Source organism: Canis aureus, chromosome 28 (assembly GCF_053574225.1).
Source record: "Canis aureus isolate CA01 chromosome 28, VMU_Caureus_v.1.0, whole genome shotgun sequence".
NCBI lineage: Eukaryota > Metazoa > Chordata > Mammalia > Carnivora > Canidae > Canis > Canis aureus.
Window position 1 is genome coordinate 3,916,690 of NC_135638.1, and position 22,025 is coordinate 3,938,714.

Below are 22,025 nucleotides of genomic sequence, written 5' to 3' on the forward strand. Positions count from 1 at the left end.
TTCATTTTTGAAATTTTAAGGTTGTATTATCTTAGATATGATAACTACATGTTTTATGAGAGGTGAAGATTTAATTTATTTGACTTTTTGTCTTACTTTGCACATTCTTCAATATTACCATAATGTTAAATATGAAGATTATTACAAAGAGAGACATAGATTTCTTTTTAGCAGAATTTATAGTTTCTTACACATAAGTAGTAATTTTTAATTTGGGGGTGCCATTTACTGTATTAGGTGGTATCATTGTTGGGATTGCCCTGTATGACCATATGTGTAAATAAACAATACAGTTTGATCTAAACCAATTTCAAAGACATCTGGCATTTGAGAACCTTAATAGTGTTCTTTAGGATAATTATAGTCCAGTAGCTTATACAGGACATCTATATATACTTGTTTTCCTTAGGGTGATTCTGTTAGCTGTAACAAATAAATCTAAAATGTATAGAGGCTCAAATGCTACAAGTTACTTCTTGTCCTCACAGCAGCCTGAAAGAGAAAAAACAAGTAGGTTGAGTAGCTTTCCTTTGTGTAGTCATTCAGGGCCCAGGATGTCATAGGCTCTTGCCATCTTCATTAGATTATTTTCAGCACCACTCTGGGGGCGTCTCATTTTAGCCAGATGAATGAGCACATATGGAAAGTCTTTATAGGTTGGTTCTAGAAGTAGCAAACACTAATTTTTCATATTCTGTTGGCTGAAACTTAACCACATGCCCATAGCTAGCCTTAGAAGAAGTTGGAAACTCTGTCAAGGGAGCTCAAGAAAAAAGAAAAAGCAAAAACAAAGGAGAACATGTATTTTAGTAAGCAGCTAGCAATTTTTCCCATAGTTCACCTTTCTGGTCATGAGACAGCCATGCACAACATTTTTCTTATCTCTTTTGTAGGAAGATCTTAAAGTTCCCTACTTACTGCATCCAGAACAAAGTCAAGGATCTCAAGCCAGTGCACAGTGCTCCTTCTCAGGTTTGAATGTGGTTCCTTGAAGTTTACAGACAAACTTTCCTAATGGTGAAGCAGAGAATAATAACTGCTTCATATCCCCTATAATCATTCCCATTTAGAAAGGGAAGAATGGGAAAAATGGGAACCACACAGGAAGCACTGATCCAGCATGAGGACACTGAGAAGGCCCATTCATTGTACTGACAGAAGTTTCTTCCTTGGACCATAATTATGATTTTTTTAGAAGTGAAATTCCCTTGTCCGTTGTTCTTTATGGCTCTGCCTTCTGGAGGGTTCTGCGATCCTAGTCACCTGTGAAGTGGCTGTTACAGATCTATAGCGTTTGCCTTCCTTGGGAGCTGCAATGGGCTAATTTAAGTTTAGAGGTCCAAGGATTTATTTTCATTCTCATACTTTTTTTAGACAAATTTGGTTTCCTTGTAAATATAATTCCCTCAGATTTTAGTAGCCGTCTTAATATTTCTGGCTAGTTTCATATGACCATGCAGTTTCTTTCTATAGTTCTCACACCTATTTATTTTCTATTCCTCAGAACTCCTCTACTTGTCTCTTTCTACCTGATAGTGGCTGCTTCCAGGTGATCTGAAACAATAGGTCCAGGTGAGAGAAGAGGATCCCAATCTACTTTTTATCTCTCTTTCTGTCTCTTTGAGAAGTCTTAATGGACCTTTGTTCTTCAAAGCCTTTTTCTCTTCTATTTCTTGCTATTTGGCTTTTAGAAGAAGCTGGCTTTTCCAACCTTGTTAGTCCCCAAATTACGTAGCTCTCTATCACTTTGTATTTTTGATTATGAATTGGCCAGTTCTTGCCTCACCGCATCTTTATTCCAAGTTCCTTACTAGAAGCAGTGAGGTGCAATTTCTAGGCGCCACTCTGGGAACAATTAAGTCTGTAATAAATAGACCTCACCACCCAACATATATAAGTACTCTAGAATTTCATTCCTTTTTCAGTCATTCTACTTTTTGGTAAAGTACTAAGATGATAAACAAACTAGAGTTTATCCTCTTCCACCCCAGGCTGACCAAAGGTACTGCATTCATACAGGTACCCTTAAGGTTTGTCAGGGGATAATTTCCGTTCTAGCCAATTGGAAGGTGAAAGAGAACACAGCCTTCAACAAAGATTTTAATGTTCAGGTCTAGAAGTGACATACATGACTTCCATTCATATTCTTTTGACAAGCACTAACTTACATGTTTGAAATGAGGCTAGGAAACATAGTCTATCTCCATGCCAGGAAGAAAAGGAGAATTTGAATTTTAGTGAGTAGGTTATAATCTCTGCCATATATTTTTTCAAGTTTCTTTTTTTTTTAAGTTTCTTTTTTAAATTCAATTTGCCAAGCATATAGCATAACATCCAGTGCTCATCTCGTCAGTTTTTTTAGTTTTTATTTAAATTCCAGCTAGTTAGCAGTGTAATGTTAGTTTCAGTTGCACAGTATAGTGATTGAGCACTTCCGTACAACACCCAGTGCTCCTTGCAAGTGCCCTCCATAATACCCATCGCCTATTTCACTGTGGCCCAACCCCTCTTCCCTCTGGTAACCATCAGTTTGTTTTCTGTAGTTAGGAATCTGTTTCTTGATTTCCCTCTCTCTCTCCTATCCTTTTTTTTTTCTCCTTTGCTTGTTTGTTTCTTAAATTCCACATGTCTGCCACATATTTAAATTCAATAAAAATAATAAGATTTGAAAGATGTGTTGTGGACTAAATCAAACAGTGCATATAATGTAGTAAGCATGAGAATATTAGGAAATGGTAGCAATTTATACTATTTATAGGAGAGACAGACTAGAACTCAAATTTATGCACTTTGTTACCTATGTCATGCCTTTTTTAAAATGTCATGTCTTTTAAAACAAGATTCAAAGTAACTGAGATTCAAACTTTAGCCTTTTTGTGTAACAATAGCATACTGCCAAGAGCATGCCTATAACCCCAACCCGTCTGAATAAATAGTACATGATTTTCACATTTACAGATAATACTCTCTAACACTTTGGTTTAATTGGGTATTGATAATACTTGATAAAATGAATGTTACCAAGAACAAATAATTGGGAAATTTAATTACCAGCAATTGTATCCTGGATAATTTATTTGAAAGAATTTTGTGTTCTTTACTGATATCTAATGGGAGTAAGTCAAAGACATTTTTACCCATTGCTTTAAAAATGAATTTTATGGAATAAATTATTCCTGAAGTTTGTAGATAGTCCTTTTGATTTTTTTAGGACTTCATCATAATTATTTTCTTTCTTTGCAGCAGGCATTTTGGAGATCAAAGATGGGTAGAAAAGATGCCTCCACTATAAAACTTCCTGTTGATCAGTACAGAAAGCAAATTGGTAAGCAATGAATTCCCTTTGATACATTCCTGTGAATTAAGATAAAGAAAAAAGCAATTATGTGTGATATTAAGAAAATAACTTTTCCCTAATACATATGATACACAGAATATGAATACAAAGGATTATATAGTTTTTAAAGAGCAAAAAATAAGTATAGCCCTGCTTACTAATGCAGAAATACACTTTGTGTACTTGTGATTTTCAAAGCTCTTATAATTTTTATTAATTTAATAAAAACAAAAATACATTTTATTATTTTTATTAAGGCTAGAAGCTTCTATATAGTAAATATTTTAGTATCATCATCTATTAAATCATTTCTTTTTCTTCATGTAAAAATTTTGTTGATTCAATGACAATAGTTTAATAAGCCTGAAATTCCTTAAAATTTTATTTTAACAAATGGTGGACCAAAGTCCACTTACCAACATGAAAAAAAAAACAACAACAAAAAAACCAGGAAGCTTATCTATTTTAGATTATATGCTAAGTACAAGATTTTCTACCCATTCTTTTCAAAGGTACATGAAGTGTTTATAAAAAATTTACCCACATACAAAGTCATAAACCAAATCCCCCCAATTTTAATGAATCTATATCCTACAACTTTGAGCAAAGTGTAGGAAAATTAGAAATTAGAAATCAGAAGCAAAAAAGGTAACTTATCCTTTCCCATTTTGCATCTTGTCTTTTTACATGGTTCTACTCATTCCCACCCATTCCCACTTCTTTGGAAATAGAAAAATAATAATTAATAAAAAAACTTCTAAAAAACTGAATGATAAACAGAGAAGTTACAACAGAAGTCAGAAAATAATTATTAATACCAAAAGAGAATACACTTATTTTCTAAATGTGATATATAAGGAATACTCCATAAAGATATTTTTGTAAAACAAAGGAGATGCAAAATGAAAAGAATATCTAGACTATATATAACCAATTGAAAATTTATATGTAGAGAAATAAAGTCTTACTATAAATAACTAAAGTAATCTGGAAACCCAGTGGTAAAATGGGTACAAAAAATGAAGAGGCAATTCATGAAAGAGGAAATCTAAATAGGCAAAAAGAATAAAAACAAAACAACTGCTACTACAATAAAAAAATGATATCAAAAGAGCCTTACAAAATGATCTGACTCATCTAACTGATAAATCATATTACAAAAGTATTTCTAACTAGATTGATTTCTTTTTTTTAGAAGTTTTATTTATTTATTCATGAAAGATAGAGAGAGAGGCCGAGACACAGGCAGAGGGAGAAGCAGGCTCCATGCAGGGAGCCTGATGTGGGACTCGATCCCGGGTCTCCAGGATCATGCCTTGTGTCAAAGGCAGACGCTCACCTGCTGAGCCACCCAGTCATCTCATAACTAGATTAATTTCTTGAAGGATGGTTTATGATGTTTGATTTTTTTTTTTTTTTTTGTATAGCCTTTCTTCCTTCACTTGTAGGATGCCTGATAAATGAATAGTGTGGGTTGTTATGTTATTTACGTTTAAATAGGACTGACTTGATCATATTAAAGTCTCTGATCCAATGGCATCTGCTGACCACATAGAGAATAGTCATATTGTGGATCAATTCATAGTCCAAATATTAAATACAAACTCTTAGAATTTTGACAAGCATATATACCCAGGTAACCAGAAATACCAATCAAAATAGAAACATTTCCATTTTCTCAGGTAAATCTTCATATTTGCTTCCAGTCAGTCTTTACCTACCTCCATATGCATATGCAACCACTGTTCTGATTTCTATCACCATAGATGATTTTTTTTTTGCTAAAAAAATCTTGCAAAGGCTTTTATTGAAATTGAATTTTATGTAACGATCAATTTTGGAGAATAGACACTAAAATCTAAAGTCTTGTTTTATAAACATGACATATTTTTCCTTTTATTTACTTTTATTCATATTTATTAGAGCCAAGGGAGGGTGAGACAAAGTGATATAATATGAAGGCCTCAGCCCTGTTCTTATACTAAATTGTTCAGAGGGTGCTGTGATAGGCATTATATTCCCATACAAAGTTCTCTTTCCTGTTTTACTTCTTCTTGAAAATATTAACTTCACAGATGCACCTGTCTCACAAGATTCTTTGGAAATCCATAAGAAGGGTTAGACCAGTTTGTAAAGTACAGTGTTGCATGGATACGAGTTATCCTGTGTGTGTGTGTGTACTTTGCAAATATAGTAATCATAATCAAACACAATATACTAAAAGTAAAAGAGTGGTGGTATACTTTTCTTCACTACTTTTAAGGATAATGCATTGCAGTCTTAAGATATGCATATATGTATATACATAAGTATATATGCATATACTATAGAATATTATAATATCTAAGTTTTTTTAAAGACAGAGAGATGAAATAGAAAAGACTACTGACCAGTTAGTTAATACAAACTAATTAATTAAGATATTAACTAATTCAAGGATTTTTCTTAAGGAAGGATTTTTTGATTTCCTGTATCAAAGTTAGAAAATACCACAAGCCTAAGATCATACTAAGGATGATAGATCTATCACTGGCACTGTCTCCCCTAAATGGAGTCCTATGCAGATGTTTCCCAGATCTGATCAAAAGTGTGAGGAGAGAATAAAGCAGCTAAAATTATCTTGAAGAGATATTTTAGTATTGGTGGTTAAAAAAAAGAGAAATATAAATAGCAAAAGAAATGAGTATCATAGTGTTTTTTTTTTTTTTTTTTTTTACTATTAAAGTTATCAGTAAGCTACTTTAGTTGCTAGTTAATAAACATTCACAAAGAATAGTGGCATTACATATGTGCATTGTCCTCTTACTAAATCTCACTTATTTATATAATTTCTGTTTGGTCAATCAGGAACTGTATTTGGTAATACCGTGTTGTTTTTTGAATGATGATTTTAATATCACTGTTTAATGTTTATATTCTGCCAAAAGTTTTGCCTTTTCAATTAGGTACTAAATGACAGTGATTAATGGCTTTCATAAAAGCTTTCTTTATATTATTCTTTGCTCAAGTAAGAATAAAGTGAGCTAATGCTGAGTGGAAACACCTTGTAGATACTGATCTTTACACTAAATGGACACTGTTTTAATTACTATAACATGATCTTGAAATGTGTAGTGAACTAAGATGAAATACCTTCTTGCTTTCCAGGCAATGCACCTAAGAAAAACAATATTCTGAAATATTACCGGCTAAAACAAATTGGTTTTGGTCCTATCATTTCTTCAGATATAATATTGAAAAAATGGATAGTAAGATTGTGTAATATTACATGTATTGTTCTAGAGATAAATCATTTCAAAATTGGAAGAAAATTTTATAAACTGCTTTAACATAATTATTTTCTAAATATATGTTTTTAAGTATATCAAGCCAAATAATATTTATATGTGCTAGGTAAATCATTATAAAAAGACAACTAATTTACTTGTCAATCTCTTTTTCTTATATATTAAAGTTTGCTAACTATTATTAAGCATCTTGTGCCAGACACCTCTTATTTTATCTTCACAGTAGTCCTGTAAAAGAGCAACTACTATTATCTCCATTATTAAGATTAGGAAGATTTGGCACAGATGGGTTAAAGAATTTTCCCAAGCTTCTACAATTGGTAGGAGGTAGAGCCAGAACTCAATTCCAAAGAATTGACCACAGAATCCCTTCACTATACTACTTCCTTGGGGTTGAAGACTATAGTAGGTACTAGCAGATGAAAGATAATTAAGTTATAAGATTTGAGTTCATGGAATTGACAGTACAATAGCACTTTGGCTGTCAGGAGATTCTGAGGTAACTCCGCTCCTAATTTAGAAAGACAAAAATACGATGCTTCCATTTCTTCTCTATTTTTAAAATTTCATCATACTTTTTATGATATTGATATACCATTTCTTAAAAGTTTTTATTAAAATTCCAGTTACTTAGCATACACTGTAATATTAGTTTTAGATGAACAATTTACTGATTTATCCCTTCCATACAACACCCAGTGCTCATCACTACACGTGTATGTATTAACCGCCATCACCTATTTAACTCATCCCCCTACTCTTGCTGGTAACTATTTTTGTTCTTTATAGTTGAGTCTGTTTCTTGGTTTTCCTCTCTCCTCTCTCTCTCTGTTTCTTAAGTTCTACACATGAGTAAAATCATATGGTATTTGTCTTTCTCTGACTATTTCACTTAGCATAATACTCTTTAGCTCCATCCACATCTTTGGAAATGGCAAGATTTCATTCTTTTTGATGGCTGAGTAATATTCCATTGTGTGTGTATTGTGTGTATGTATCCACAATGTAATATATTACTTTGATATTACTTTTATATTATACTAATTATATATTAGTATATATACTACACACTACATCTTATTTATCCATTCACCAACAATGGACATTTGGGCTTTTTCCATAATTTGACTTTTTTTTTTTTAAAGATTTTATGTATGTATTTATGAGAGATACACAGAGAGAGGCAGAGACACAGGGAGAGGGAGAAGCAGGTTCCCTGCAGGGAGCCCAGTGTGGGACTCAATCCCGGGACCCCGGATCACACCCTGAGCCAAAGGCAGATGCTCAACCACTGAGCCACCCAGGTGTCCCCATAATTTGACTATTGTTGATAATGATGCTAAAACATCAGGGTGCATGTGTCCCTTTGAATCAGTATTTTTATATCCTTTGAGTAAATACATAATAGTGGAACTGCTGGGTCATAGGGCAGTTCTATTTTTAACATTTTGAGAAAACTTCACACTGTTTTCCAGAGTGGTTGCACCAGCTTGACTCCCACCAACAGTGTAAGAGGGTTCCCTTTTCTTCCCCATCCTTGGCAACATCTGTTATTTCCTGAGTTGTTAATTTTAGCCATTCTGACTGGTGTGAGGTGATATCTCATTGTAGTTTAGGTTTGTATTTCCCTGATGGTGAGTGATGTTGAGCATCTTTTCACGTGTCTATTAGCCATCTGTATGTCTTTTGAAAAATGTGTATTCATGTCTTCTGCTTATTTCTTAACTAGATTATTTATTTTTTAGGTTTTGAGTTTGAGAAGTTCTTTCTAGATTCTGGATACTAGCCCTTTATCTGATATGTCATTTGCAAATATCTTCTCCCATTCTGTAGGTTGCTTTTTTTTTTTTTTTTTTTTTTTGTTAACTGTTTTCTTTGCTGTGCAGAAGCTTTTTATCTTGATGAAGTCCCAATAGTTCATTTTAGCTTTTCTTTCCCTTGCCTCCAGAGACGTGTCTATTAAGAGGTTGCTACAGCCAATGTCAAAGAGGTTGCTGCCTATCTTCTCCTCTAGGATTTTGATGGTTTCCTTTCTGACATTTAGGTCTTTCATCCATTTTGAATTTATTTTTGTGTGTGGTGTAAGAAAGTGGTCCAGTTTCATTCTTTTGCACTTTACTGTATAGTTTCCCCAATACCATGTATTGAAGAGAGTGTCTTTTTCCCAGTGGATATTCTTTCCTGCTTTGTCGAAGATGGGTTGACCATATAGTTATGGGTCCATTTCTGGATTCTCTAATCTGTTGCACTGATCTATGTGTCTGTTTTTGTGCCAGTACCATACGGTCTGGATGACTGGAATCTTGTAATATAGCTTGAAGTCTGGAATTGTCATGCTTTGAGATTGCTTTGGCTATTCGTGTCTCTTGTGGTTCCATACAAATTTTAGGATTTTTGTTCTAGCTCTGCAAAAAATGCTGGTGGTATTTTGATAGGGATTGCATTAGATGTTTAGATTGATTTGAGTAGTATAAACATTTTATTGTTCTTCCAATCCATGAGCATGGAATGTTTTTCCATTTCTTTGTATCCTCTTCAATTTCTTTCATAAATGTTCTCTAGTTTTCAGAATACAGATCTTTTAACTCTTTTGTTAGGTTTATTGCTAGGTATCTTCTGGTTTTTGGTGCAATTGTGAAGGGTATTGTTTTCTCTTTCTGCTGCTTCATTACTGGTGTATAGAAATGCAACAGATGATTTTGTATGCTATGACCTTTTTGAATTCATGTATCATTTCTAGCAATTTTTTGATGGACTGTTTCAGGTTTTCTACATAGAGAATCATGTTGTCTACAAATAGTGAATGCTTGACCTCTCCTTTGCTGATTTGGATGCCTTTATTTGTGTTATCTGATTGCTGAGGCTAGGACTTCCAGTACTGTGTTTAATAATGGTGAGAGTGGACATCCCTGTCATTTCTAACTGTAGAGGAAAAGTTCTCAGTTTTTCCCCATTGAGGATGATATTAGCTGTGGGTCTTTTGTATGTGGCCTTTATGTTGGTGAGGCATGTTCCCTTTATCCCTACACTATGGAGGGTTTTTATCAAGAATGGATGTTGTATTTTGTCAAATTCTTTTTTCTGCATCTATTGAGAAGATCATATGGTTCTTATACTTTCTCTTATTAATGTACTATATCACATTGATTGATTTGTGGTTACTGGCTACCCGCACAGCAGAGGAATAAGTCCCACTTGATCGTGGTGAATGATTCCTTTAATGTACTATTGGATTCAGTATCCTAGAATCTTGTTGAGTCTTTTTATATCCATGTTCATCATAGATATTGGCTGTAATTTTTCTTTTTTGTGGGGTTTGGAATCAAGGTAATGCTGGCCTCGTAGAAAGAGTTTGGAAGCTCTCCTTCCACTTCCATGTTATGAAACGGTTTGAGAATAGGTATTAATTCTTTAAATGTTTGGTGGAATTCCTCTGGAAAGCCATCTGGCCCTGGACTTTTGTTTGTTGGGAGTTTTTTTTTTTTTTTTTTTTTTTTTTTTTAATTACTGAGTTAGTTTCTTGGCTGGTTATGAGGAATACTGTTATTGTTGAAATAATGTTTTCTCTGGTTATAGAATTCTCATTTGGCAGGTTTTTTTCTTTTTTTCCCCTGTGTGATCTTTCAACATAAAATATTTCCACACTGTATTTTGGCTATTATTTTTGGTCACTGGGAAATCAATCTAAATGTTATGTCTTTAAAAATAATCAACCTTTTCTTTTGTACCTCCTTTTAAAATTTTCTGTGTCTTTGGATTTCCGCAATTTCACTATGATGAGTTTAAGTATAGATTTGACTTCATTTATCCTACTTGAGGTATTGTTATTGTAATGGCATATGTTATTGTAGGTCCATTTCTTTAATATGTTCTAGAAAATTCTTAGCCATTGTGTTTACTTCAGTTTTCTTCTTTTCTCCTTTTGGGAAAATACCAGATATTCTATTGTGGTGTAATAGGATATATGTATTTTTAGCTGCTAAGTTGTTCTCCAAATTGGTTGTACTGTTTTATAGTCCTATGAACAAAGTGTTGTCTATTTCTCCATATCTTTTTGTTATCATCAGACTTAAATTTTTGCCAATCTCATGCACATGCAATTGTATTTATTCTTATTTTAGTTTTCACTGTGTTGTTTACTGAGGTTAAACTTATCTCATATATTTACCGATTTTTGGATTCTTTTTCTTTTGTGAATATATTGCTGCTCATATTTCTTTTCTTTCCTTTTTTTGGTGAGTGGGCTTTTAACTGCTCTTTCCTTTTCTTTTTTTCATCTGTTCATATATCTATAGTTTCTTTTTTTAATTTTTTTATCTATAGTTTCGAGAATGAATTTGGATAACACATTTTGTGGTAAAGTTGAATGAACTATATTAAGTTGTTTTTCTCTCATTGTATTGAATTCTTTATGTACACTGATAATAATCCTCTGTTTCTTTATTATGTTATTAAACTTGCTTATTGCCTTGGAAATATTATTATATCATAATAATACTTGTTTAATTACTACAGCTTTGGGTTTTTTCTAATTTATATATTTTTTAAAGATTTTGGGCAGCCTGGGTGGCTCAGCGGTTTAGTGCTGCCTTCAGCCCAGGGCGTGACCCTGGAGACCCAGGATCAAGTCCCACATTGGGCTCCCTGTGAGGAGCCTGCTTCTCCCTCTGTCTGTGTCTCTGCCTTTCTGTCTCTCATGTAAATAAATAAAATCTTTAAAAATATTATTTATTTGAGAGAGACAGAGATAGTGATAGAGATCATGAGAGAGAACATGAATGGGGAGGATACAGAGAAGCAGGCTTCCAGCTGAGCAGGGAGCCCAACATGGGGCTGGATGCCAGGGCCCTGGATCATGACGTGAGTCAAAGGCAGACACTTAACTGCCTGAGCCAGGAGCCCCTTACTACAACTTTTTAATACATCTTGACAAACGGTAAAACAAATCCTCTCCTCTCTTTGTTGTTTTTAAAACCTGTGTCAATTAATTTTGGTCTTTTATCCTCTTGTGTGAATTTTAAAATTAACTTTGTACAGTCATGAAAAAAGGACATTGGTAGTCATCTTGGGATTATAGTAGATTTATAGATTACTTTGGGAAAAATTTATATCTTTATGTATGAAAATTGCATCAATTTTATCATTTTAAATAACATATAGTTGGTGCATTTGATAAATTTTCATTATTTTCTTTATAAAGTTGTTGAATTTTCTGAGTTAAACAGAAGTGATACATACCTCAATTTTTTGCTATTATTGTGGCTAGATCTTATAAAATTATATTTTGCGATTGGTTGTTACTATATAAACATGCTACTGAATTCTAATTGTTAATCCTATATTAAGCAACTTGAGTACATTTTATTACTTGTAAAAATTTGTAATTTCTCTTTGATTTTCTGTGTAGTTTTCTAATAGGTACACTTGAAAAAAATCTTTCAGTTCATCTTTTATATCTTGTTATGTTGTTTTTCACTTGGAAATAGAGATATTCTGTTCCTAACTTTAAAGAAAAAGTTTCAATCATTTTGCCATTATGTGTCATGTTAGTTCTAGGTTTTTGGTTACATACTTGTTGAGCTAAGGAAATTCCCCTTTGTTCTTACTTTACTAAGAGATTTTTTCCCCCTTTTATAAAGTAATGAATTATGTTGCATTTTATTGAAGATTTTTTCTATCAGAAGAATATTTTTTCTATCAAGTTATAGTAATAGATTTTCTTTTTTCCTTCCTTTTTTTAAAGATTTGTATGTCTCATGAGAGACACAGAGAGAGAGGCAGAGACATAGGCAGAGGGAGAAGCAGGCTCCCTGTGCGGAGCCCAATGTGGGACTAGATCCCAGGACCCCGGGATCATGACCTGAACCACCTAAGCATCCCTATACATTATTTTTTTAAAAAATGGAATTGGCATATGTCTTTTCATTCTCTTATCATCTTTGTTCAGTTTTAGTTTGAACGTCATACAAGATTTCTATAATGAATTGGAGATATACTCTTCTTTTATATCCTATAGGACAGTTATACAAATTTGGAAATGTCACTTTCTAGAATGTTTCTAAAAGTCTCTAGCAAAACCTCTGTCTGAAGCTTTTTATTTGAATGGATCTTTAACAATTTTCTCTCTTTTTTTAATGTTTAAATGACTTATATTTTTGAACCATGCTAGCTAACATATTCAGTGACAAAATTGAATGAAAAACTTTCAAATGTATTCATAAAGTTGTGTGTACATTTTTTTAGTATTTTTAAAATATCTACTATAGTTTCTATTTTTAGTTGATGCAATCTTTATCAATATTAGCTGAGATGTCTAATATTTTACACGTTTTAAAGAATTAGCTTTTGGTACTATGTATTCTGTTGTTTCTTTTTCCATAATTTTACTCTTTAGGATTTCCTTCATTGCGATTCCTTAATTTTTCTTTCTTTTGTAATTATTTGAGTGGAATGCTTTGCTATTTGTTTTTAAACTTCTTAAAAATAGTGTATTCATGTAATAGATCAGTTTTATATCATATTGGCAACATAACATTATAGCATTCTTGAGCTTTTATATATATTTATATATGTATTTCATATATATTTATATATTTATGTAATTTTAATTGATTCTTAAACTTACTGTTTTTGTTCAGAAACTTTCAGGATGATGTCAGTTTGCAATATTAAGCTTTTCTCTATTGCTCAGTATGTGGTCAATTTCGTGTATATTCTATCCATGCTTGAAAGGAATAGGTATTCTCTAATATTAGAAACCTACACTGTTTATGTTAATTGTGGTGTTCAAAACTATTTTATACTTTTTATGAATGTTTGAGCTGTCATTCCATGAGAAATAAAGTTAAAATATCCTCATTAAAACTATGGAGATATTAATTTTTGTAATTCTATTGGTTTTTGTCTTTTATATTTTGAGGGTATGTTTTTTGTTGTATAGTATTTCTAAATTGTATATATTTCTGGTAATTTCTCTTTTTCTATTTATCAAATAATGGTCTTTTTATTTTGAAAAATGCATTTAAGTTTTTCATTAGGGCTTTTTTGTCTTATATTAATATTTGTAAATAACTTTCTTTTGTTTAGTATTCTGATAATTTTTTTCATACTGCTTTATTCTTGTTTCAACTTTTGCGTTATGTTTTATGTTTTTTATATAGCCTAAGAATCTTTGTTTTTGAGCAAGCAAATTTAAATCTATATCATTTACTGTGAATGAAAAATCAAGATATATTTCCATAATACTATTTTGTTATCTTTACTTGTGGCAGGTTTTCTTTGCTAATCTCTACCCAAACCTTTTTTCCTGAGAAATCTGGAGTTCTTCTTGTTCAAATTTTGAAAGGTTTGCATTTAATTTAATTTAATTTTTCTTCCTTTTTTCCTTCCTTCCATCCTTCCTTCCTGCCTGCCTTCCTGCCTTCCCTGTTCATCCTCCTACTCTTCTTCCTCCCCCTTGTTTCCTCTTCTTCTTTGTCTTCATTTTCTTCCTCTTCTTCAATTCCTCAAATTTTATTTTGTGAAATCTTGGTCTTAGTGAAATCTAAAGTCTATTTATCCAAAGCAATATAAAGATTTTTAACTCTATATTATTACTCTTTCCTGTTGCTCATGTAATTGTGTTTATTACTTTATTTCTCTCATTTTCAATACCACAAACTCAATTATTACAGCTATCATTTTGTAGTTTTAGTCACCAGTAATTACTTATATCTAACTTCATACTTGCTTTTTTTCCTTTTTGTATTTCACATCTGCCTTCTGGTAAAGTTTCCTTATTTTTGCCTTCATGCAAATATCTATTAGTCTCGGTCTGTGTTTATAAAGCAGTAGTACTACATTGTACTTATACTTGAATTATAGTTTAGCTGGGTACATAATTTTAGGTTGATATTTGTATCTCCTCAGAACTTTGAAAATACTGTTTTGCTCATTTCCTGTTTCTGGTGTCTCTGAGAGATATCTTCCAATAATGTAATTGCCACTTCTTTTAATTATTCATTCCTGTTTTCAGATTTTTCTTTTTAACCTTTTTAGCTTTAATCTAATGCAAATGCTTATTTTTATTTAGTAAAAAGAAAAAAAGACTTGAAATTTGGTGTGCTCCTTCATCCTAAAGATTCTTGCCTTTCTTAAGTTCTGGAAAGATTTAAATATCTTATTATTATTATTATTATTATTATTATTATTATTATTATTAGTCTTTTGAATAATGGCTTTCTCCCTTCTCTCTAATTTCTCCTTCTAGAATTACTATTCTATATAAATTGAGTCTTCATATTACAACATTCATCTCTCTTAAAATCATAGTTACATATTTTCTCTCTTTAAATTTCTGTCATATTTTGGGTTTGTTATTTCTCAGACTTATTTTCCCTTTGATTAGAATTTAAAAATTTTTATTCTTTCTCAATCATTTATTTATTACTATGTCTAACTTGTATCCATGGATATGTGATTTCACTGACCTTTTCTGCCATGTGTAAAAGGACCATTTAATCACTTTAAAAATCATTCTTTTTTGTTCTATTTCTTTGTGTTTTTTTTTCCTCTTTAATTATTTTAAACACCAATTGTACATATCATTCTTTCAGGCTTTTCCACTGTTCCTTCTTATGGTACCAACTTGCCCAACTGTTATGTTGGCTTATTGTACCTCATGCTATTTTATTTTTCTTTCTTTTTTTTTCAATCCTTTTATGGTTTATGTTTCTCCTCCCCTCCTCTGTATGTGTGTGTGTGTGTGTGTGTGTGTGTGCATGTGTGTGTATTCATCTTCAATAGAGTCATTTGTTTTCCTTTCTATTTTCTCCTGCTGTGAGAGTTCCTGCAGTCTGAATTGTTTAATAATCTTACAGAGCAGTGTTTAATTTACTTACTCACAGTAGGGATTTTATATATTTTGGATCATTATTCTGACTTATTTATTGGCCTAAGATTCTTGCACTTGGACCTCACAACTTCTTTTTTAGTCTGACAGGCTTAAGGATTGTATTTCTCACAGGTGACACATCTTGTCTCCACACCGAGAACTTAGAGGAAGTAGAAATATTTCTTGCTATTTCTCCAAATAAGTACAGGTTATTTTTCTGTCTTTTTTTGTATGATTCAGTCAGTCCTTTGAAGATCTCAATTTTACCCATATATTTCAGTTTCAGCTTCTTTTTCACAGCTATGCTGCACATGCCTGGGCCTTAAAAGCAAATGTGCAAGCCTCTTGATATCTACAGCCAGGAGCAGGTTTTAGATTGCCGATCCTCCACCTCCCCACTCAAGGCTATTAGGATATCCCCTAAAACTAGCTGTTTTGCTTTGAGTTTTATCTTTGTTTCTACCATTTGAACATTTCCATTTTTCCTTTTATTATCATGTATGTATGTATGTAAGTATATACACCTTCAATATTTATAGCTTCATAGGATGGGCTTTTTACTACTGTTTCTAGGTGTTTATATCAAAAAAGGATCCACCTCAGCTCTGCCTAACAAATTTTCAGAACTGGAAGTCTTTTGAGCATTTTACTTGGCTGATAGCACATACTACTTTTTTCTTTTGTATTTTTTTTCTTTCTTTTGTATGTATGTGTGTGTGTATATATATATATATATATATATACACACACATATATATTTATACCTGCTGAGATCTAAAGATTAAAGACAGAAACTCTATCTAATTTTATTTTGCATCACTGATGATCACTTCTAATGATAGAAAGTACCTAAAAATATTTTTTTTAAAAATCTCCCTAATTCTAAGGTAACTAAGTTCTACATACTCTTTGTATAATCTACTCTGTTCATATTACTCTTAAGTGTTCTATTATATCTCTTGAAATAATGAGTATCTTTAACTCGAAAACTTACTAAAATATGCTGTTATTTAACTTTTCTGAAAGTTCCTGTTTTATCTTCCCTGTGATACTTTTTTAAAGTTTTCCATTGATTTTTATCTCTGTAACTGCAAGGATATACTACACATAGCAGTTACTTTGAAAACTACTTATTTGCTTGTTTTGGCTAGGTGCAAACTAAAGACTGATATGCTTTATAATATCTTCTACTGAATGACATATGCTTGGTCAGCATTCTTAGTATGATTTTTTGAGAAATTAATTAATATCTCATGAGCAACTTGCTGGTTTATCTTTCTAGCAACCCAAAGCATAGTGCTTGTTTCCTAGTCCTTATGTATGTTATATCATGGTGGATCCTCTGCAATATATGACTAATATAAAGGTGTTCTCAGTATTTAAAAAAAAAATTGGTTTGAATTGCCTTTATAACACAATTTTTAAAGTTTGCATGAATTTTTATTTTTAAGGATGAATTTACTTATTTCCTCTCCTTAGTCCAAATATCCGTAAATAATTTTGAAAAATATAATTTTTGCAAATTGTACATCATATTGTATAACTGGCTAAATGTAAAGGTATACTATACCAGTGATAATCCACTGGATCTGTATTTTTTATTTTTTATCTATTTTATTATGTTTCTCGTTTTGTAAAAAGTTTTACATCAGCTTGATTAACATTCAAATTATTATTTTTTGCCTGTGACCATGGAAATTTCTGATTTTATTCATTTTGTAGCTATCAAAATGCTGATCATTTGTTTATTGACATAGTTACCAGAATTTGCTATAGGATTCCATAGGAAAGACTATAGATCCTTGCTTTTGTAATGAGTTTTCTAGTTATTTGTAGTTTATAATATAGTAACCTAAATTTGTGTTCATATGGCAGGGAAATTACTTTATATGCCAAATTACATTGCTCTTTTATATGTAATGCAAGTAATATGGTATGGTAATACCATATGGTAATCATATGGTAAGATGAGAAAAGTAAGATTTCAAATAGTGTTTTGCTTTTTGAAGAAGAGGGGAGGGATTTGAAACAGTTGATGGGAAATTATTCTAAAAATGTTGAAGGAAATATAAGTCTTTACTTTGATTAACAAATATTATTTGTCAGTATTTTTGGCATGCTGTAAATAACTCATCTTCCAATAATTCGTTTGAGTAATTAAATTTAGATTGCAAATTTTTCTTTTCAAATATTTTGACTCTTATCTCCTTGCTTTTCTATTGTATCTTAATTGGTGTGGTCTCTATAAATGGACAATAAATTATATATCTTTGTTATAGAGATCAGACAGTGAATAGAACTTGGTATTCATCCCAGACAGAATTATGATTGAATGTATTTGCAAGATTAAAGCACTGAATTTACTTTTTTCTAATTAAAGGCAATTAAAGATTTCCAGACACAAATAAAAGACAATGAATTGAGGAATAAGTGTAGGAGCAAGTCCATTTGCAGGTGAAAAGATGTGCCTTTGAAGCAGAACCAGCTGTATTTTCATTGAAAGAATAACAGTTTAGGAAGCTTTTCTGCATGTGCTTGCTTGATAGCATAATGTACTCATAAGCAGCTTATGCAGTATTCAGAAAATAACAGTGCATTAATTTTTAAAGCAGCAAAGGCAGAGGAAGAGCAGTACTGCCACATGATGATAATGAGTGTGGCTAGTGTAATGTCGACTGTTGAGAAAGAGACAAACAGTGAGCTTCTGAAAAATGAACATTTATAAAACAATAAGCAGATATTCACATGATAATGAGCTTAGACAGCAATATCAACAAAGGGCAAAGATGCAGTCTTGTTTCTGGACAAAGTAAAGGAATTGAAAAGCAAAAAGCCAAGAGCAGTTAAGTAATCTATTATTTTGTTCAACTAAGAAAACTCTCAGTGAAACTATGGCATAGTTAAAGCATGTCTTTAAAGATGAAATAATTTATTACATAAAGTAGGTTTTTAAGTTGAATTAAGTAGAGCATATAAATTATTCTGTTCTTTTCTAAATTAGTGTAATATGAGGAATAGTATATGACAATATTAAAGTACTAAATATTTATGACTTTTATTAAATGTTTTTGTGATTCTTGTGATTCTTTATAGAAATGGTGCCAATGTTAGAGTTAAATATATTTTCACATACTGAATAAGAAAGGAAACTTTAACACAGATAATATCTACTAATTAGAAATTATAACTGAAAATTACTTTTTAAATTATTCTGTTTTAAAAGCAGATACTACAAAGTCTGCAAAGTATATATAAATAAAAATTATGAATATGTGTGGAATCATCTTTGCTATCAAAAAATCCAGGTGTAATTCAGAAATTATTTTGCATCAGTGTTTTACTTTTTAGTTATGATTTTGCTTTTACTTGATACTCATAATCCCTGTTTAGACGTGGAGCAGGAACTTCTGTTGATTATGTGCCATGAGTTTTCAAGTATATATTTTTAATCTATATTTAACAGGAGAAATCGGAGACAGGCTAGTTTGATTTGTTAAAGTTGCTGGAATTGGGAACTAGACGCATTTTATTAGGTGCATCTTACTCTTCTGTAATTGGAAGAAAGTTGATAATTTTTTGAGTTTAAGAATGATTAAAGTGATCCCAAGGAAGGAGTATCCATTCCACTTTGCTCTTCATTTTATAAGAATATGAACCAGAGCAGGAAATAGCCATGATTCTAGAGTGAAACAAGAAATACAAACTGGTAGTGGAAAGAGAAAGTCCTTCAGAATCAAGACTGAATTTCAAGTCAATCCCAGCTGAATTCATTCTTCTCTTATCTCCTGGAATAAAAAAATTAATTAATCAGTCTCTCTTTGCCTCTCTCTTTCTTTTTCTTCTTCCCTCCCTCTCCGCCCTTTCTTATTTTTACATTATTTCAGGTTGGATTTCTGCCCTTTATCATTAAAATAATCTTGAAAGGATCTTCAGCTACCTATATATTTTCCAACCAAGCCTGGGACTACTGTACTCTAAGTCTGGGATCTTCAATGATTGATATATATGTGTGTATATATATATATATATATATATATATATATATATATATATATATAATTGATCTATTAATAATATATCAATATATCATATCAATAATAATAATTGATATATATTGATATATAAAGAAATGAAAGTTGAGGTTACTATTCTCAGGTCTCTAGCTGGTTGTAGTAGTTGTAATTTATGACCTCCCTCCTCCAAAATTCATTCTGAATCTTGTTCCTAGCAAGTGTCTTAGTCTGATGAGTTCTTTGTCTTTAGTGGGTAACCCATGTCTTCATTCCTAAAGTTTCTATGTGATTCTTTTATTTATAAAGTTATAAAGCAAATGGACTTGCTCCTACACTTATTCCTCAAGTCTTCATAACTTTATAATGACAATAATAAATGACTTTATTATTGGTCATAATAGTACCTGAGATTACCCCAGAAGTTCCCTAACATCTTTCCAAATTCTTTTGGCCTTCAATATGTATTAACGAATCATTTTATCCATGATAACCAGCATCCATTACCCTAGCCAATACTGCGATTCTCCGTGTTGCCTGTTTACCTGTAGGCATAGATAATCCAAACTGACCAGGTGGCAGACTCAGTATCCAGTTCAGGAAAACTAATATTGTGCCTTTCTTAAGTTACCTCTTTTCCTATGTAAAACAACAAAATGTACTGCTCAAACTTCGGCCACTGGGAGGATTTCCTTTATAGGTTTTGTTCTAGGGCCATCTCCAAGGATAGCAGTCTGCTTCCAGCTGGTGTCAGCATGTTACAAAGAGCCATCCACAAACATTTTTTTTTTTTAACTGCTAAAATGGTACACCCAATTTTATGGTTTGTTGAATTAGATAACCTCCAATTCATAACTGGTAGCTCTGGCCAGATGGTCTCTGAGTCTCATGACCAGGTAGTCAGTCTCCATCAGAGCTTGGTAGCAATCCAGGAGTTGTTTCTTAGCAGCTGTTACCTGCTGAAGGATGTATGGCACTGTTCCAAAGCCCTAGAGACTGCCACTTCTTTTTTGGGGGGACCTGCTAAAGGCTTATTTCTATGTCACAGCTAAAAGCACTTCAAGCTTCATTTATTCTGCTATGCCATAAACTCTAAGAGGTAGAGTCGCTTGCATAGCAATCTACTGGAGAACCTTTTATTGTCCCATGCCCCACTCAACACCAGCAGCTTTTCAGGTTCTCTCTGTATCTCAGATATGTATGTAGATTTTAAAAACACAATTATAGCATGGACAACTACGTAACCATCATCCAGCTTAAAAACTGGACGTACCCCAGTACCTGAGAACCCTCTTTAGGCCCCTTCCTAACTGCAATAGTCTCTAAGCCTCAGAGGTAAACCATAATTTTGATTTTGTAATAATTTTGTTTATGTGCCAAACAATATATTGTTTTGTTTTTGGATTTTATATCAATGAAATCATACCATATATATTATGTAATTTGCCCTGATTAACCATCATGTTTTAGGGTTTTATTCTTTTTTAAAAAGATTTTATTTATTTAATTGAGAGAGAAAGAAAGAGCCACAGAGATAGTGAAAGGGTGCATATGTGGGGAGTAGAGGGAGAAGTCGAGTCCCTACTGAGCAGGGAGCTTGATGCCAGGTTCTATCCCAGGACCCTGGGATCATGGCCTGAGCCAAAGTTAGACACAACTGACTGAACCACCCAGGCGCCCCTAGAGTTTTATTCTTATTGATGAAATTTGATAATAGTTTATTCATGTTTTATGCTTTATAGCATTTCATTGTTTCTGTATACCAGAATTTTTCTGTTTTCCTGGTTTTGACATTGGATCATTCTCTGTTTCTTTTTTTCTATGAATGTTATTATAAACACTCATTGCATATTTTTGGACATGTCTGTTCTTTGATGATATGTACAAGAGTTTCTCTATAATACATACTTAGTAGAAGAATGTTGTGTCATAGATCATAGAAGAATGTTATCAAATCATGCCAAGTACTTAAGTTAGACCTATGTCCCTATCTTAATGGTAGATATAGCATAAAGCACAGAAAGGTGGACGTTTTTTCTTGGAAACAATCCTAACATGCTCCAAATCAGTGGACCTCCATGAATCAGAATTTAGGTGGCAAGTTTCTGTATTTAACAGAATGTTCCCTCTTTTCCCTCTTATGCACATACCTGAATGAGGCATCTCAGGCAGTTGTCATGTCTTCTCCAACCTTATGTCATATCATTGTCATTGTGATATATTGTGTAGTAGTGGGACAGTTAAATTCTCTTGGAATGAGACCATAGCCTTGAGACAGACAGTTGTTCTAGTTCTTGAGCAGAACAGTAAGTATACTGCTGTTCCTATCTAGTAAAGGCAGATAGTCTCTTGTACTTGTGATTGGAACCTAGAAAAAAACATTGACTAGAATAGTTAGCTATTTGTTATCATGTGTGAAGGATTTTTTATAGTCTCCTACTGTAAGAACAATAAGAAAATTCTACCACAAGTTTGAATGTAATAGCTCATTTGGTCCCTGAAGACCAACTAGTCACAGT

The 22,025-nt window shown here is 32.3% G+C and overlaps 1 protein-coding gene across 19 annotated transcripts in view; it reads left to right on the forward strand.

Annotated features, from left to right (window-relative positions):
- TRIQK (triple QxxK/R motif containing) overlaps nucleotides 1-22,025 on the forward strand; it is an 84,848-nt gene that overhangs the window by 41,302 nt on the left and 21,521 nt on the right. For 6 of the 19 annotated variants that reach the window (XM_077876272.1, XM_077876274.1, XM_077876277.1 and 3 more), the window contains one exon: nucleotides 3,244-3,325. In XM_077876272.1, coding sequence (XP_077732398.1) covers nucleotides 3,244-3,325 — 82 coding nt within the window. Of the gene's footprint in view, nucleotides 1-893; nucleotides 973-1,504; nucleotides 1,573-3,243; nucleotides 3,326-22,025 lie in introns of all 19 variants that reach the window. The other 13 variants (XM_077876275.1, XM_077876284.1, XM_077876279.1 and 10 more) reach the window with 5 other exon arrangements.